The sequence below is a fragment of the Toxotes jaculatrix genome, chromosome 18, assembly GCF_017976425.1.
Source record: "Toxotes jaculatrix isolate fToxJac2 chromosome 18, fToxJac2.pri, whole genome shotgun sequence".
Classification (NCBI taxonomy): Eukaryota; Metazoa; Chordata; class Actinopteri; family Toxotidae; genus Toxotes; species Toxotes jaculatrix.
In genome coordinates, this window is record NC_054411.1 from 10751175 (window position 1) to 10768867 (window position 17693).

Consider the following 17693-nt stretch of genomic DNA (forward strand, 5'->3'; position numbering starts at 1 on the left):
TGATTTACACAAACCATGATGCACTGACTTATCCGTCTACAGTCTTCTGCATTGTATTGGTCAGTATGAACATTTTGTCCTGCTGGTGTCTTCCGTTATCTCAGTGTCCTGTTGGTGGTGAAAGTAGTAGCCTAGGGTTTGCAGTAATTTACAGTATTTGTTTATTACAGTGTTCTTCCTGTGAGTTGGCAAATTGACGTTTCTGCAGCAACAGCTGATTCACTGCTGTTGCTGCTGTTAAACTTTTAATCATTATGAGAGGTTTTGCATTCAACAGTGCTTTGTAACATCATATTTAGGAGATCACAGCCTTTTGACTGCTTATTGTATTAATGATTGCCAGTGGTGTAGCCTAGTTGCAGTTGTTTAGGATACTGTCAGTTTACTAAACGCTGGAAATGACACATTTACCAGATTTGAGCTCCTCTTTCATTAAGTTTACTCAGTTGTGACATTAACTTGATTTCAGATTCATGGACCTGTTATCTGGAAACACGGCATAAATCTGTGCATCAGTTGACTATCACTACAAGATGGCCTTTGATGTCTAATGTTTTTTATTCAAATATCAAATAAACGTGTACTTAAATTTGGGGATATAAAATTTAGCATTGAATCGCTCCTGTTTAGTGTTGTATAAGTAAATAATGGTCCACATTCTGGTTTCAGGTGCACTTTAGTAATTCTTTGTGTCTTAGATATCATCAAAGCTACAGAGAAACAAAATGGCAAAGAGCAGAATAGTAAATGTCCAGGAAAGCAGAAAAATTGCTAAGTCTGAGGTTGGCAGGTGTGAAAAAGCAGAAAACATAATGTCGGTGAGTCAGGTGAGGCAGGAAGATGAAATGAGCTTTACTTAATTATTAAGGAGCCCAACTCTGATGAATGTGTCACTTTTAGTTTAAGAAAAAAAACAACAGCAGCCAGTGACGCATTTGAATGACTGTTACTAGAGAAAACCACAGACATTAATTACTGTTTTCTTCATAATTGTTTTCAATGCCTTTTTTTACAGTGACATCTTGTTTTCTGTCTCAGAATGGACTTGAATTCACTGCAATGTTTTGTCTTAACAGTTTACATGAAAATATTTTGTAACTGCTGAAGCAATACTTACTTGAAGTCATCTTCATTTATTTACATCACTTTTTTTTTAACCTTTTTTTCTAATTTTCTTTAAATTAACATGCCACTTTTTTGGGAATTTAAATTATTGTCATAACTAGGAAATAATAAAGTTTGAGAAACATGTTATTGACACCATACTGTGATTACTGTTTTATTTAAAATCGCCACATGCTACATGAAAAACCATGGCTCAGTTTCAAATGATGAACAAATTATTTTAAAAAATCCTTCCAGAGAATCATGGAGTAGTGATCAGTGCAAACTGTCCTCACATCAAATACCACAGTATTCTGGTAAAGAACCCTCCACTGGAGGTCACATACAGTTTATCATCAGCCCTTATTAACTAAACGTTGTAAATCAGGACTGACCGTCAGAGTCTCGACTACTGGTCATCTCCTCGATATACCAGTGTGGCAGGAATGAATACTGGGAGTCCCTGTGGATGGAGTAAGTTACATCTCTGCGGGGTTCCCAGGAGAACAGGTATACCACACTGGAAGGGAAACAATAATGATTCATAAACAGCAACAGAGTGCAGAAAATACACTGCATTAACAACCGACTTTTAACTGAAACCTGCCTGTGAAAATGTAACTTACCTGGGATTGTCTTCAGTAGCCACATGCTTCACGAAAGACAAGAAATCACAGCAAAAGTTCATACAGACTGTTGGCTTCCAGCAGTTGTATTCATTCTGTTCAGAGAGAACACAGAAGACAATCCAGTGATTTAAATTTTTCTTTTGTCAAATTATTTTATTGTTAAATTAGGCAACAGGTGTATAGCCATGCAAGTGATTTTGTGAACTTTAACCTGCTGGTGGTGCAAGAGGAAATGTCAGGCAATCACAAAAGTGAGTAGGATGCATCCTCAGACACTTAACAATATCTGTGAAAATTTTCAAGGCAATCCATCCAATATTTGTTGACGTGTTTCAGTCTGGACCAAAGTGGTGGAGAGGCAGTGCCATCCTAAGTGCTATGCCGCAAGAATGGCTATAATAGATTAAATTTAAATTTATGCTTACATTAGTTTTTCAAACAACTTCACCGTACCTTGATGAGATGTGAAATCTTCGAGATCTGAAACGTCTCCACAGAAACAACCACTCCTTCATGGTCCCGGAAACCTGCTATGACACGAGGGACTCCAGGGAGGAAAGACTGGGCCCACCACTTCAGCAGTTTGAACCTAAGGACCACAACAATGAGAAAAAAAAACTAACTTTCAAATAGCTGAGTGTAGGTACATCAAATATCCAAGAAACAACATGACGACGACGAAGAAAGTTAATTTTGTGTTTTACTGCTTTTTCATCCACCTGTAGAGGTTGCTGCGCTGTTTTGGGTTGCAGATCTCTGCAGAGGTCTTCAGCTCAACGTAGCAGGCGGGCGGAGCTGGAGCATTGGGATCTTTATCCCGACAGTCCACCTCACCGGAGAACAGAAGTCTGTGATCTGCAAGCCGAGTCTGCACCACCGTGCAGAAGGCCTCATTAGTGTTAACAGCTCCACTCGGGTCAGGTAAACTGTGGATGTTTTCTACAGGGATGGATAAAGGTGAAGTGTTATCATTCAAGGATTTGCTTACCACCTTATGTGCTTTATGTGGTTTGGATTTGTATGTCATATGTTTTATAACAGGACAGACTGATATGTATGGAAGTCCATTTCTTCCAGAAAAACATAAAGACTTGGGAAGAGTTGATAAAAATATAAATTACTGATAAAAATACAAGTCAAAATGATGAGTCACTAAATCCAAAAGACATTTTTTTTTAACTTACTTGACATTTCTAATGTTGTTTTCCTTTCTTGGAAGAAGTGGCTTCATGTAAAATCAAATGTTTTCATTGTGAGGCAATATACTTGTGAAATATAGCTGAGCGGATGTAAAACTATTAATAACTCTGGCTGATCAGTAAACAAACAAGTAAAAGTTATTATTATTCTCAATTGTATACACTTATGTACCTGCACATGTGTATTGCTCAAACTTGTACCCCCAGTACATCATCTCTTCATGCCTCTCGGTGCGGTTCTCTTGTTCCCTGCGAGCAGCTTCTGTTTCCACTTCACTGATGTAAAGCGTGCCTCTAAACCTGGTGACCGCCAGCAACCAGCCCTCCCGTGTCTCGTAGGGAGTGGTCAGCAGCTTGGTCAGGTGACCCCGCCATGTCACAAAATCGACATCTAAGGCACTGGAAAGAGCAACAGCACAATACATGTCCAGCATGCAAGCGGTTGGAATAGAGACTATACAGTAGATCACAAGTTAGCATCTAGCTGTCTGAACACTTACGAGGATGAGGCTGTGGTCACCCTTGAGTTAAACTTTGATCTGTTAGCTACGATCCAGCGCAGGATGTGGTCCAGCTTCTCCTTCACACTGTCGTCTCTCTTTATAAAGCGGTCCTTGTATCCATCCCTCAGGTCAAAATTAGGATGTCTGTCAGGTTCCACGTAGTATCTCATCTGCCTGCTGTCGTTGAAGAATCTACGCTGGGAGTCGAGAGAAAAGCATCCTACTTCAACAGGCTGTTTGTACACAGGAAAGTCTCTTTCATAAAGCTCCCTTCTGGTGCTCAAACTCTGAGGCCCAAGTGGGTTTTGTCCAGGAGCTGACCGAGACTGATACGGATGGTGGTGGTTTGGTTTGTGGCGTCTGTTCTCACAGTGATGTCTTTCTGTGTCGTCTCTTTCTCTTTTGTACGCTGACTGGTGGCTGTGGTAGCTGGAGCTGGGATTGTGGGATCTATGGCGGTCCATTGCTTCCTAACGTGGAGAAGAGCAAAAAAACAAACTGATGACACTGACGAACATTCAAATGTTTGCTCTCCTGCAGGAAAGCCACAAAATGTTGTGTGCTGTCCCTAGAGAGGCAGTGCTAACATTTTTTGCTTATATACAACTAGATGCAAAAGTGCTATCTGCAGGCAAGACACCTTATCCACTGCCTAACTTCATTTCTTCAAATACAACTTTTGTATTAATATAACTAATTTCCCTCATTTTATTTGTGATTATGTGTCCCAATACACTTTGTAGTTACTACTTGTGTTCCATGTATATAGTACCTTTAATTTTTGCTTTTGTTGGCCCCACATTGTGTATAGAAGATACTCATACTATATATTTTATTCTAGTTTTTTACGTTACTCTAGTCTGTTATGTATATGTCACTGTGCTTTTTAAGGCTAAATCACCGGGTAAATAAATGAAAACCTACCTTCGTGAGCCTACACGACAGAAGCGGCTAAGCTAACGTTGAGCTTATATCAATGCCAAGTCAGTCACAGTAATAAACAGGACTATTGTGTTTTTCACCTTCTTTTCCGATAAACGCAAAAATAACAAGTGACAAAGAGTCAGACAGATAATCCATAAAGCATGTCTGTTTCACTAGCTTGGTCGCTCACTAGCACTGTAGGCTAACACCAAACCTGACGCTGTTTCCGTATGCAGTTCCTCATCCAGTCCGCCCGGTGGTAGCCTTCATACTTCCTGCACGTAGTAGCCAAAAGCAGACTTTATAAGTAGTCCGATGGAGCAGTAAACAATGAATGGGACCGATGCAATGTGAATGGTGAAATTATTATTGCTATTAGTAGTTATCCGGTAAGGATTTCAGCTGGTTTGACTGGTCAGAAATCTGCGTGTGTGTTCGGTGTACGGGTGATGTGGCGTTATTTAGCAGTTAGCTGCGTTAGCTCGGCTAACAAGAGAAACGAGAAGTGACAGAACCGGTGGGTCCTGCCGGATTGTTTATCACATCAAAATGTGTTTCCCAAGTCGGTGTGCGTGTCTGGGTTTACTGTCACAGCTATAATTTGGACTAGAAACGTAAACTAGCGGGTGTTTTACAGGTTAATTCGTTCACGACTCTTGTTGGTTCTCATTAGAAAGCACGTCTCACAAAACCAAAACGCGGAGTTACCGTTATTATAGTTACTTTGAAATTTAGCGCTTTATTTATTTGTTTATTTTGTGTTGTTGCTGTTGTAGACAGCAAAAGGCATTGGATGCAATATATTATAAAACTAGTTTTTCTAACAACCCAGATAACTTGGGTGTGGGGTTTTAGTTTGGTCTGTGTTGTCATGAAAAGAGAAGAGCAGCTGTTTGGGCGATCAGCTGATTCATTCTGCAGGTCATGATTTCTCTACCATCGTTTCTCCTCCAGGTATGAACAGGAAACGGGCTCTGATTTCAGAAACGTTCAAAGTGAAGAAAAGAAGAAACGGCACAGAGAAGTTTGGAGATGTCAGTGATGGTGATGGTAGGTGTGTCTACCAAATAGATGGCTGCAGTTTTATATCTCATTTCCTTGATTCACTTCCCGTCCTTGTCTTCATCGCAAAGGGCCAACTGACATCAGATCCACCCTGGAGTACCTCATGTCGCTGTTCCCCAGAAAGCTCTTCAATGACGCCCTGCCTCAAATTGTTCTTAAGCACCAACTCTACAGCATACACAATGACAAGACTTTGGTGGACAAGGAGGTGGTAAGATGGCTCTTTAGTGTCAGAACGGGCATATTTTTATCTGTTTGAATGTGAAAATACACCTCTCTGCCATCCTTGTGGTCCACAGAATAAACTGCGGGAAGAAGCAGAACTGCTGATGTTCCAGCTGGGATTTGATGCAGAGGCCTTTGGGCTGATTTTCGCTTCAGACTACAAGGCCAAAGTGCTGGCAGGACAGGAGGGCAAAGAGACAAGAGCGACAGTGGAGAAGTTCCTGGAGAAAGTTTTGACTTCCTCTTGCACAGATCTGAGCTTCAGCAAAGACAGAATGCTCAGGGAGTTCCTCTTCACAGACTCGGAGATAACGTATGAAAGATCTACATCTGCTCTTTTTTTTTTTTTTTTTGTCAAATATTATTGATTTTTTTTTCCAAAAATAACTTGTCTTTTGAGGAATTTCATACCCACCCTTAAAACAAGGTTGTTTAAAATCATGCTACAATGCTGAGATTAATTTAAACAATTTATTTAAAATTCTAGTAGTGACTCCAGATTTTCCCACAACAAAAAATCGGTTAAGAAGAACATTTGGGAAATTAGTGTAGAGTTATTCACAAGATATCTACAACTTTAGTTTAAACATTAAAATTAAATGTTTATCCAGGTTTAAAAAAACTCTTGTAGTATGAAAATACTTGAATCTGAGACCAGTGACGTGTCTTAGCCATTTTGAAAGATCAGCACATGCTTTATTTTCTCACCACCTAGTCAGCTGGTGAAGTCAGGGGTCCTGACGGTGAGGGACGCGGGCAGCTGGTGGCTTTCCATTCCCAACTCGGGCAAATTCACCAAGTACTTTATACAGGGTGGGTCTCTCGTGTCAACTGTACCTTACCTTCATGACGTCACATGTTGTGTTCTCATTTTACAAGATTTTTGACAGCACCTTGCTAATTGCAGGACTGTTTGTTTCTGACCATCTTATCACTTTTCCTGTTAGGTCGTAAAGCTGTGCTCGGCATGGTGAAGAAGTCCAAATATAGTGAAGTCTTAAAGGCAGAGCTCGAGGAGCGGCGAACAACCACACAAGTGAAATTCCACATGAAATACCACATCCATGACATTGTTGGTGCAGAGCTGGTAGAGAGGTAATTTTTGTTTGTATACAGTCTGGTTGCTAATGATTCAGAAGAGTGTTGGTTTTTAATGGGTGGAGGGGGGGGTCAGTAGGTTAGAGTTAACCCATCTGTCAAATGAAAAGGGACAGGTACTTCATGCAGCTGCTGTCTGATTTGTGAGCTTCTCAGTCCAGTAATTGAGGGGTTTTCAGTTACATGCTTGGACAACCCACAGGCTGAATGCTCGTTCTCAGGTGTTGAAATGAGTGCTTGTGGTTACTGGCAAAACCTTCAAAAACAAGCCAGCTCCGTCCCCAGACTCAGAAAATGATATACAAGAAAAATACATGTATGTGAATTGGACCAGTGTGATTTGCATTGTGCTCTTGGTGAATCCTATACTGTTTATTATGTCCTAATTTACTGAATAAACTTTGTTTTCTGTCTAGCATACCTACAACTTCAGGGACACTACTGCGATTTGTTGATTCCTGAAGCAGTGCGACGAGACGGACATCAGTGTTTGGTTGAAGTCAGCGAGTGACTAAAGATGTGAAAATGCATGAGATGAACAAAACTTGTGAAAAGTGTTTGTTTGAGGACTTTGAGTAAATTAATTTGAGATCTCAGATTTGATTCTGTGCCAAATGTTATATAAAACCTTGTGGGTTTATGAATCATCAATTATGTTGACAGGACCTTGTCAGGTTTTGATTTATCTTGTAATAAATATGATTTGAAATTCTTTCTTCCTATGTGAGTTCTGACTTACGTACACACCATGAAACCTCTTTGATACAAGTATTTTTAACATATAACTGACCAAATATATTCAATAAGGGGAAAAAAGTTTCAGCCTGGCTGTAATAAACTTAAATGTTTAGTTTGTGTCACATCTGTCAGCGCGTGTTGACAGCTACTGTAGTTGAAGAAGAGAAGGGGCTGTTCCATTGAAATTTTTTTACCTGCACAGTTAAATAATTCAATAATTTAGACTTTTAAATTGTCATTTTTGCATTAAAAATGACAATTATTCAATTATCAAAAAAGCTGCAGATTCATTTTCTGTTGTCCAATTAGTTGACAAATTGTTTCAGCCCTAGTTTTGTGTCGGCGTTACCAGCGTTGCATTAAGGGAAAAGTCTGCGCTGCCCAACAAAGAGGGAGAGTAGTGTTTTCCTGGAATTTATTGGCTTTTTCAAAAAGTGACAATAGCTTTTATCCATAAAACTAAAGAGTCACAACATTGGCTTGAATTAAAGCACAGCTTGATGTCTGAATACAATACAGATGAGCAACATGTACTTAACCCCTGATCTAGTAGTTCAAATACATTTTGTAAATAGGCAAAAAATATAACTGTAGCAATTCTAATCTTAGTTTTCAGTATATGTTGCACATACATGCTATCAGCATTAATTACAAAAAGCTAGGCTTGTAGGGAGATTAAGGTAGCGTTAACTGTAGAGGTAATAAACAAAGGATATTCATAGTGTTAGTTTAACAATACAGTGAGTGAAGTGTAACTTCTGTGAAGAAAGATACAAAATAGTCAATCACATGATTATAACAAAAATGAGTACACTGTATACTACACCATAACCGACAGTAGCTTTGTTACTGTTATTAGCAGGCATAAATGCTCTTCTTAGTGACATTGCTTAGCCAGTAGTGATGCTATTTTTAAAAAAATCAAATGTGCTGCACAAAAGGTTTCTGATAAATGCCCACAGAGCATGAAAGGTGCTCTTGATCCCCGCCACCAAAACACCTACACAGTTCTAATCCAATATCTAATTAGGTTTTCAGCTTTGCACTCCTGGGCAGCTATACAGTTGAGACATTTCTAGGGAAATATTGCCAAGAGGAAAGAAAAATACCATAAACTTGAGAGGTCCAATTGGAGCCAAACACATAAAATACTGGATCGTTTATAGATTTTTTTTTTCAGGGATTAATAGCACTGTTGGTGTCAGCAGACCTTTTCCCCAGTCTGAATTTTCAGCGTGTCTCAGGCGTCGTTCAATCCATGAGAATGAATTAACATGAATCATGTGCTAGGACTGAAAACTAACTACTGGTAAAGAGATTATGGTACACGAACAGTAATTTGAGGCAAAAAGAATTTCACAGATGTTTACTCGCTGACAGCGCGATGTCACACGACTGCCCTTGCAAAGTGAAACTGAAATTAGTAATATGCTATTGGTCATGGTGCTGAACAAACAGCAGCACACAACAGCAAATCGTCAGCTGTATTTTGAAGGTTCAAAGGTTTGAGACAACAGAACAAAGGTTTTCTTTTCGGCTAAAATACAGTATGTGTGCAGAATGTATTTGGCAATATTTCTTCCACTCAGAACAAACAACCAAGACTGTAAACAAGAAAAAAGGTGGACAACCAGTGGAAGAACAAATTGAAAACATTCCACGGTCCATTTTTTACAAAACATCCAATCCATTTAAGAAGGCCTCGAGAATTTCATAATTTCATAGTGTCGTCTATACAGTATATGTTGTTAGGAAAGAACTAAGGTGTATGATCATCCAACCCCCATCTCCTAAATCTGACCCTACGTCAAATTTGTCATGAAAACGATTGGTATAACTGCTGTAGCTACACTTATGGAAGGAAAGAAACTGAAGTACATTGTTTTTTGTGTGTATACTGGTGTGTTTCTCCTGTGTCTTTAGCCACCCTCACCACTAGCGGTCATGTTCCCCTGTAACCGATTCAAGTGGAGGAAGTCTTAGAGGAGAGTACATTTCTTCCCCTTCTTCTTGACAGGTGGAGGGCAGAGGACGGCCCGGATGGCCTCATCAAAAACAGTTTTAAGGCCACGCTGAGTCAGAGCTGAGCATTCCAGGTACTTGACGGAACCTGGGGGAATAGCACAGAGAAAGCCACTGGTTTAATTTATGCATATATATGTATACTTTTAAATATTAGTATTTTTTAAATATTTCGCCACGAGAAAACTAATTTAAGATGAAAAGTGTTGTTACCAATCTCTTTTGCCATTGCCAGTCCTTGGGGATAGGTAATTGGAGAGAGCTTCTTCTCCTTCAGCTTCTCCATAGTGTCCTTGTCGTCTCTCAGATCCAGCTTGGTGCCCACCAAGATGATAGGAGTGTTGGGACAGTGGTGTCTCACCTCAGGATACCACTGCACAGAGAGCACAGAAACATTATCGTTCATTTGGAGTCATATTTCTGGCCAGCTGGGGAATGCAAGTACAATATTCACGCTCTTTTAGCCCCGTTTTTGGTCTCTACAAACTCCTTGTAGTTAGAAATATGTGGCTGTGAAATCCTCCAGTATGTTCACCAGCTAGTTGTTAACTGTGTATATCTGCTGCTTGTTGATGAGCAGGTAGTGTACAGTGGATTTATCAGACCATCTCTGCTGAAAAGAGCTGCCTGCTGCAGACAAAGGCTGCGCGATGAGAGTGATGGGAGTGAACTACAAACGGTAAAGAAAACTGCAGAGTCGGATTTTAATTTCCTGAGGGTGCTCATGAGATCCAGTGTTTCTCTAAAAAACTGTATTATATGAGGATAAACTTCTCACATTAAATGGTGAACAATAGGTAAGATTCACTATGGAAAATAAATAGTTTGCTGCCCCTTTTCTCCTTTGTCTCTCAGTGAACAAACTTACAGCTCTTTCTGCTGCCACAACCAGAGACACAAAATACAGATAATCTCACCGGGAACTGAAACTGGTCAGATGAATCTGACTGAAATGTTTATTTATAATTTATTGGGAGCTAATGGGCACAGTGCAGGCACTGCTCAGCTGGCATAATCCTCATCTGCAGTCATCATCTCACTGGCTCATAAAGGTTTCATATACACAAGGTTGTCTCATGTCACCCTGGGCTGCCGTGATGGATAACCCTGCATTAAAGCAGCACAGGAGGCTGTTTTAGTGGGAACATGGTGATTAAGGTACCAGTAAGACAATGAAATACAACCCACGAGCAGATTAATGGGTTTAAAGGCTTATGAGACTCCTTTATAATAGTCACAGACAAGATTTTACAACTCCGGAAAGTTATTACGGTGGAAATTACTTTATCTTTTGTCACAGCGGTCACAAAGCAAGCAGCAAAAATACAGAGTTCATATTACAAAGTAATCCACCAGTAAGGTTCAGTTGTATGTTTTTAATTGGCTGGCGTTGCGTTACAGCAAAAGTCGCACCCCTTTAAACTTTTTTGGCTGGACGACCCCAAGTTGTTCTGCCAGAACCCCATGCTGGCAACCCTGCTGTGTTTAAGGGCTGTGTTCATTCAAATGAACAAGAGGGCTATGTGTTTTCATGCAGCCCTCAAGTCGGTCTGAACATGGCCCAAGTGGTTAAATGTAATAATTTTCATGAAAAGCAAAGTGATTTCACTGATTATTAAACATATCAATATCACTGTTACTGCCTTCAGTCCTTTGTGATACCAGATACCCCGACTTTTGCCCAAAGATGGTCAGCAAACCCACTTCTCTCACTAAATCTCCAGCTATACTGATGGTTAATATATGTTTAACTGGAATGATTTTGTTAGATGGCCCTGGCATCAACCAACCACACCAGTGCCACCCACAAAATCTGAACAATATGTCTCAACAGCAGACAAGAGTAAATGGGTAGTTTACTCCACCAGGCAGAGAAATACAATGAACACATACTATTCAAACATTACAGACAAGACTCTCTCATTACAGGCAAGACTCTTTCAATTTTGATAATGAAGTTGTAAAGAAAGAAATAAATGATCACTGAGAAAATAAATTAATTTGGTATTTCAGCAGAAACCACGGTGAAAATAAATCTTTGCAAATCTGAACTATCCCTTGAGAAAAACCACAAGCCAAACAAGATCCCCCTGATCCCCCTTGTCATGACAGGTACTAACAGAGATCCATGTAAATGTCTTTACAGCCTCCACTCTGTCCCATTCAGACACTGCGTCAACTCACCTTGGCACGGACGTTTTCAAACGAGGCAGGACTCACAAGCGAAAAGCAGATGAGAAACACATCCTGGTAAGAAAAAGAAAACAATGCAATCAGAACTCATAATGATCACTTCCTGTTGGGAACAGCAGAGAAAAAAAAACTCCTGTGTTCATGTCACACAGAGGTGTGGTGTTTTTCTTTCCCTCTAACTTCCTTACTCATTCTAAGCACCCAGACTTTCCAAATGAATTATGTAAAGGCACCACCAGCATGAAAATATACTTTAAGGCAAACACCACTTGTTATAGAGAATAATAATAAGTGAAATATAATAAAGCATTGTCAAACTGTTTTTTTATTGTACCGTCTGTGGGTAGGAAAGTGGGCGGAGTCTGTCATAATCTTCTTGCCCTGCTGTATCCCAAAGGCCCAGGTTCACAGGCTTCCCGTCCACCATAACATTGGCGGAATAGTTGTCAAACCTGAGAGAAATGATATGACAATAAGGCAAACCCATCATGCTTAACATAAACGTATTTTAAAAAAACAACAAAAAAACTAACAGGCATAAAATGTGACAGTAATTAAAAACTTAAGTGTTGAAGTGGAAAAAGGGTTCTTAATTGATTTGCTGTGCCTCTTGGGCTCTCTTGAAAAAGAACCATCACATATTAAATCTGGCTCTGACAAACACAAAATGTTTATTAGCTGCTTGCTGTGTCAGTCCATGCAGACTGCTCAGACAGACACAGATCAAAGTAGTTCCTACAGCTGGTCTAGAATCAGATAAGGTGCAGGTTTTCCTTCCCACATTTCCCATAACTTCACGCAACATCTGTGTTGCCCTGAATCATAGTTGGCAACGTCTGTGATTATAACCTGCTCTGGAGGTAACCGCATTTTCATCTTTAAAAAAAATGTACACCTACAGAATAGTAAGACTATACAGGAAGCAAGGGTGATGGAGTGCTACTGCTGATCGACTCCTAGTCTAACATAAATAAATAAATGATTCCCACTGGGCTGCAGTCTCAGATACTCACACGGTGGGGATGTACTCTCCAGGAAAGGCATTGGTGGTGTAGCTGATGAGCAGGCAGGTCTTACCCACAGCTCTGGAGGGAGGAGAAAAAAGATGATGTCAAAAGCCGTTCTGGATATGTGTTGATATGGATTCCTCTTTTGTGCAACTGGGCCTGGATCTTATTTAGTACATCATCAGCCGGTCAACTCTTTGTCAACAACAAAATGATCATCATAAGTTTCCCAAGCCCACACTGACATATTCAGATTCCTGGTTTTGCCCAACCTATGATCCAAAACCCAGGGATCCCAGTCCAAAACCAGCAAATATTCTCACTCGAGAAGCTGAAACCAGTGAACTTTTAGCAATTTTTCTAGTGAAACACAGCCTGACTTACTATTAACAAATTCTCTGAATTCCCAAAATCATTAATTATTAATCAACCTGCTAAGTAACCAATTGTTTGAGCTCTGTCAAAGCCTCCAAGCCGCTGAAATGAACCATGGGCTTACCTTACTTTGGGAAAACAGACTTAGAACATAGAGACTGTTTTAACAAGATATGTACACAACACCACTAGAAAAGATGTATCTGCCAAATGTGGAACTTTAGTGTTGTACCATATAGTATGAACACAATCTACTGAAAGGTTCCCCTTTGTCAAAATCGAAAATAATAAACTCAACACAGTCATAGGCCATCAATGACTCTGCTGCTGTGGTATCCACCACACCCTGACCAATAAGTTATGAGTGTGTTTACCTCCCACATATTGTTACACATCAGAAAGTCAGCCTTAGCTCACTGTTTAATCTTTTACCAACCTATAGCTGTTGCAAACAAAGCCTTCACTCTTTTTTCTCTTTACTTTTAAGAGACTGAAATCACGCACCATATGCAACATAACAGTGCAATACACGGCAGCTCACACCAATGAAAGGACGGATATAAACCAGGATCTTAACTCATCACATTTCTCCACTGATAAGTAACTGTTGCAAAATGTAATCCCTGGTTTAGAGGGATAGGTGAACTGCCCAGTGGTGTCTGACTCACCCAAGTCTGAGGAAAACAATGTACCCGGGATAACTTCAGAACAAGATTAGCCATCCACTTGCATACTAGCTATTTTGCATTGCGATGGTTAGCTATGTCAGATAAACTGTGTGTGCTTAATGGTGATTTAAGCGTAAATGATCATATTCTCGTAGCATGAACGGGTAAAGTTAAAGCTTGGTTGCTAACTTTCTCCGTCTGGGAAAAAAAATCTGAAGCAAATGGCTTTAACGTTAGCTAGTCTGATGACAATGGTTTGAGCTAATGTTCCGCTTCGTCATGTGAGTTAAAACACTAGGTGGGAGGCCCAGACTAACAGCAAACTCGATTAAGTTAACTTACCCGTCTCCGACAACGACACACTTTATGGCCTGCATTGCGCCGCAGCTAGAGGAATGCTAAGTTAGCCCGGGGAGCCAGCTAACGTTAGCTCGCACGTCTCGTTTCCTTTGTCCGGGATTGCTCGCTGGTGAAACGTCCTAACAACGTCTCCTTAACGGCCTTTGGATACACAGCGGGGCTCCTGGGGTGTGGAAGAGCGTGTGGGGAAACTTGCAGTAACTTATCTAGCACTTTAACGCAAGTTTACTCAGAAATTCCCTCTCGACATTCCCATGCTTTCGTGGTCTGATCGGGAAGCTGTGAAGCAAAACAGCGGCCACCACCCCTGAGGAAAAAAAAAATGTGAAGCTAGACACCGCCACCACCACCAGATGCTGCATCCGGTACACTGGTGTTGATACGCCCACGGAGACGTCCTCAAAACAAGCAGCTGGCAACACACCGGTTTCTCAAAATTCAGGAAGTGTGATCACAGAAAATGTGTCGGGGGGTTGGTCGTTTAAAATGACAATTTTTACCCGGCTGGTCAAAAATAAATGATAGAAAATAAAGAGCAAGACGGATGAGTTAGGGTGTGACACGGAGTGAGGAACTGACGTCAGCTTTCTCGATCAGTATGGACCTTTACAAGAAGAGGTTATTTCCTGAACAGTGCCTCACAGGCTGTCCTCCACAAACTGATTTAAAACGATAGGCCTGGTTATATTCATATTCATTTTTTTAATTTAATTCAATTAATTTATTTTTTGACTCAGTTCCACAAATGCCATCTGGCTGCTGTAAAACTCACAAGCGCACTGAATGTGTAGTAATCCTCAGCTAAAAATAGTACTCCTAAAATGCACTTTATACTCTCATAAGACTCATCATTTGCTAAAAAAAAAACAAACAAAAAAAAACTACAGTGCTCAGTCCTATTAGGAAATTACTGAGCTTTTTTGTCTGCAGTAGGAAGAGATGGACTAATGTATTTTTGGTTTTGGTATTTTTTTTATCTGGTTTGTTGACAGTAATGAAAATATAGCATGAGCAGTCTTATCTTTTGAAAGAGGAAATGGAGGGCCTGCCTTTGGGTAAAAGCGTGTCAGATATGTCTCACTGCACTTCCCACACATCATTGCTCTGAAGTTAAATTTGTCATGTAATGTCAGAAAACAACCCCTGTGCAATGACCCTGTAACGACAAGAAAATCCACTGTACCTACCAACTGTATTCTTTAATCTGGCTGTATGAACATAGTATTACATCAAAACCTTGCACTATTTGTATCTCTGTTTACAGTTACAGTTTGACCTGTATATAGATATTTATGTTTCTGTCCGTTGTATAGGTATTATACTGTAAGTATACTGAGTTTACCAGAGTCACATTCATTGTATGCAGAAACAGACTTGGCCAACATCTTTGATTTTGATTTTAAATAAAGCCTACAAGGCAGCAGTTGTATGTTGTCACATGAGTGAGTGTAGTAGTGGGAATGCATGCATAGATTCTGAGGGACAGTGTAAGAATTGATGTTGTTGATTAGTAAATATTGTGTTAGAGGAATTTCCATTATGGAATTTTGTGCTGGATGAAAACATGTAAAATATGTAGTTGAGTTTAAGACATCTTAATACTAAAAAAAGTTAATTACAGTACACGTACATGATTTATTATTTGAAACTTATTTTGTTGACATTTGACGGTAGATTTTGTTAGTTTGTGTATGGGATATGTGAACATTATGTACCTCTGCCACTGAGAGTCTGAACTCGGGGCAAAAAGAACCCGAAGTCCTTTCTGTCAACGTCCGTGTGTCACATCATCATCGGTCCTCCCGGTGACCATAACAGGGATCGGTGGAGGAGCTGTCGGGGTGGAGCAGCTCGGCCAGCACAACCAGTCAGCGTAGAGGGAGAAAAATGGAGCTCGGAGTCAGACAGAGATAGAAAAATGAAGTGTCACACATCACTCACCCCTTTCCTCGCCTGCTCGCCTCGCTAGCCGACACAGTCACCGTAGAAACCGCCGGGGCTAGACTTCGCCTTTATGGCGGGTCTGACTTATTTAGTGCTCCGGTTTTCGGGCTCCGCTGGTCGGTCTTACGGAGTGTTTTCCAAAGGCTTGACGAGGACTTTGTTGATATTTTTTGATCTCGCATGGCGACTGCGAATCAGATTCCCCTACATCTACCTCGTCGCCTCGATGATGTTTAATGTCAGATTACAGGTAATTATTCAAACACTTTGCCCGCGTTTAGTGAAAGGCACAAGCTCTAGCTATCAGTGTCCAGTTTACCAGCGTGTTAATGTCAATAAGCCAACAGCTGATGGGGAAGGCCCTTTAATGTTGAGTTAGTTATAAACATTGTGCGATCTGAAGTCATGGCAGTGTAAACATATGTTATCTGAAGGATGAACGAAAGACAATGGGATGTTTTTTCTTCTGGAGTTAGATACACAGTAGATGAATTTTAACTTCATTTAAAAGCAGCTGCCAGTTTATTAGATACACGCAGCTGAAAATATAATTCAGCCTAATACAGCAGCCCTGTAGCAAATCCTACCTCCATTAAGATTATAATGTTCAGTTTTAATTTAAACTGTATCAGGGAGGTGTTGATTTCCACTTTATGTTCACTGTGGTGGCTGAGGTTTGTGGTGCTGGCAATTAGACATTCACATCAATGAGGTCAGACTAAATATTAGATACAGTTCTCTGTTTCTTGCAATAAAAGCTTATTATCGTGGGCCAATCAGTAGAATACTTTGTCGATTTGTGCTCTATGAAATAGGCCATTACCCCTAGTTTAAAACATTTGATATGATTTAACATAAACAAGCAATCTTGATATGCTTCCCTTCATTTTATTTATTTATTTTCATTTTCTTTTATCTGATGCTAGTGTCAGCTGGCCTACTGGACTGGCTGATTTATTCTAGCTCTAATTCCCAATACTCAATTTATTATCATATAGATAAAACAGAAAATCTAAACATTTAGAAGGCTGGTACCAGAATTGATGCTTAACTCATTTTTACTCTTCAGTTTAGTTGTTATCACTACTGACACAACAGCTGACTCTTCTGCAATTTTAGTGTTTCAACTTTGACATTGTCACCCATGTCTTCTTTTGTGTGTGATAGATGATCCATTCATTTTGTATGTAGCATGTTACCTGACGACCTCCTCATCTCTTCACAGGTGCACATTGAAATCCACTGATCAATCTTCAATGCCTGCATTTGGAATCAAAACAGTAAATTGTGAGCACTGCCATGTTTCAGTCCTTTAAAACAAAAAAAAAAAAAGGAAATTTAGTTCCTCAAACTGGTGTGACAATGCAACAATGTGACACAGCTAAATGTGGTGGTCAGCCCTCGTCACACGAGCCCAGTGCCTTTGCAGGGGAAGGACAGCAATGATGTCTGCAGAAATGAGCCGAGGTGAGCGGGTGATATTTGAGGGGAAGGATGCTTCACTATCACTTTTTTAATTTGCCACCTGAGATTCAGGAGCCGCTCGTCCTGTCTGTGAAGACTGTGCCAGATGAAGGGTGCATTTTGACGCTGCCTTTTCTCTGGATATCAAGGACTGTGGTGTGGATTTCAACATGAA

At 40.2% G+C, this 17693-nt stretch overlaps 4 protein-coding genes across 7 annotated transcripts; 2 read left to right on the plus strand and 2 right to left on the minus strand.

Moving 5' to 3' along the window:
- Positions 1 to 60: 60 nt before the first annotated feature.
- dxo (decapping exoribonuclease) lies at positions 61 to 4582 on the minus strand. 2 transcript variants are annotated; one of them, XM_041062489.1, is made up of 8 exons: positions 4360 to 4582; positions 3806 to 3905; positions 3433 to 3632; positions 3105 to 3331; positions 2453 to 2672; positions 2187 to 2322; positions 1731 to 1825; positions 61 to 1624 (listed from the first exon to the last, which is right to left on the minus strand). In XM_041062489.1, exons 3-8 carry the CDS (start codon positions 3603 to 3605, stop codon positions 1489 to 1491), a joined length of 987 nt encoding a protein of 328 aa, XP_040918423.1. In that variant the 5' UTR covers positions 3606 to 3632; positions 3806 to 3905; positions 4360 to 4582; the 3' UTR covers positions 61 to 1488. The 2 variants fall into 2 exon arrangements, with proteins under 2 accessions (XP_040918423.1, XP_040918422.1); XM_041062488.1 differs by having other exon boundaries at positions 3433 to 3905.
- A 33-nt stretch (positions 4583 to 4615) lies between these two features.
- On the plus strand, positions 4616 to 7459 carry LOC121198654 (serine/threonine-protein kinase 19-like). Of its 3 annotated transcripts, none has more exons than XM_041062927.1 (7): positions 4616 to 4748; positions 5314 to 5409; positions 5493 to 5635; positions 5724 to 5962; positions 6365 to 6462; positions 6597 to 6744; positions 7164 to 7459. In XM_041062927.1, exons 2-7 carry the CDS (start codon positions 5316 to 5318, stop codon positions 7207 to 7209), a joined length of 768 nt encoding a protein of 255 aa, XP_040918861.1. In that variant the 5' UTR covers positions 4616 to 4748; positions 5314 to 5315; the 3' UTR covers positions 7210 to 7459. The 3 variants fall into 3 exon arrangements, with proteins under 3 accessions (XP_040918861.1, XP_040918862.1, XP_040918863.1); XM_041062928.1 differs by having other exon boundaries at positions 4630 to 4716; XM_041062929.1 differs by lacking the exon at positions 4616 to 4748 and adding an exon at positions 4780 to 4876.
- Positions 7460 to 7883: 424 nt separating this feature from the next.
- Positions 7884 to 14441, minus strand: LOC121198103 (ras-related C3 botulinum toxin substrate 1-like). The gene is made up of 6 exons (XM_041061969.1): positions 14093 to 14441; positions 12714 to 12785; positions 12035 to 12152; positions 11692 to 11754; positions 9721 to 9880; positions 7884 to 9595 (listed from the first exon to the last, which is right to left on the minus strand). The coding sequence occupies exons 1-6, from the start codon at positions 14125 to 14127 to the stop codon at positions 9465 to 9467; spliced, it is 579 nt and encodes a 192-aa protein (XP_040917903.1). The 5' UTR covers positions 14128 to 14441; the 3' UTR covers positions 7884 to 9464.
- Positions 14442 to 15931: 1490 nt separating this feature from the next.
- LOC121197954 (small integral membrane protein 10-like protein 2A) lies at positions 15932 to 17451 on the plus strand. Its single transcript, XM_041061734.1, has 2 exons — positions 15932 to 16304; positions 17280 to 17451. The coding sequence occupies exons 1-2, from the start codon at positions 16125 to 16127 to the stop codon at positions 17298 to 17300; spliced, it is 201 nt and encodes a 66-aa protein (XP_040917668.1). The 5' UTR covers positions 15932 to 16124; the 3' UTR covers positions 17301 to 17451.
- Positions 17452 to 17693: the final 242 nt, after the last annotated feature.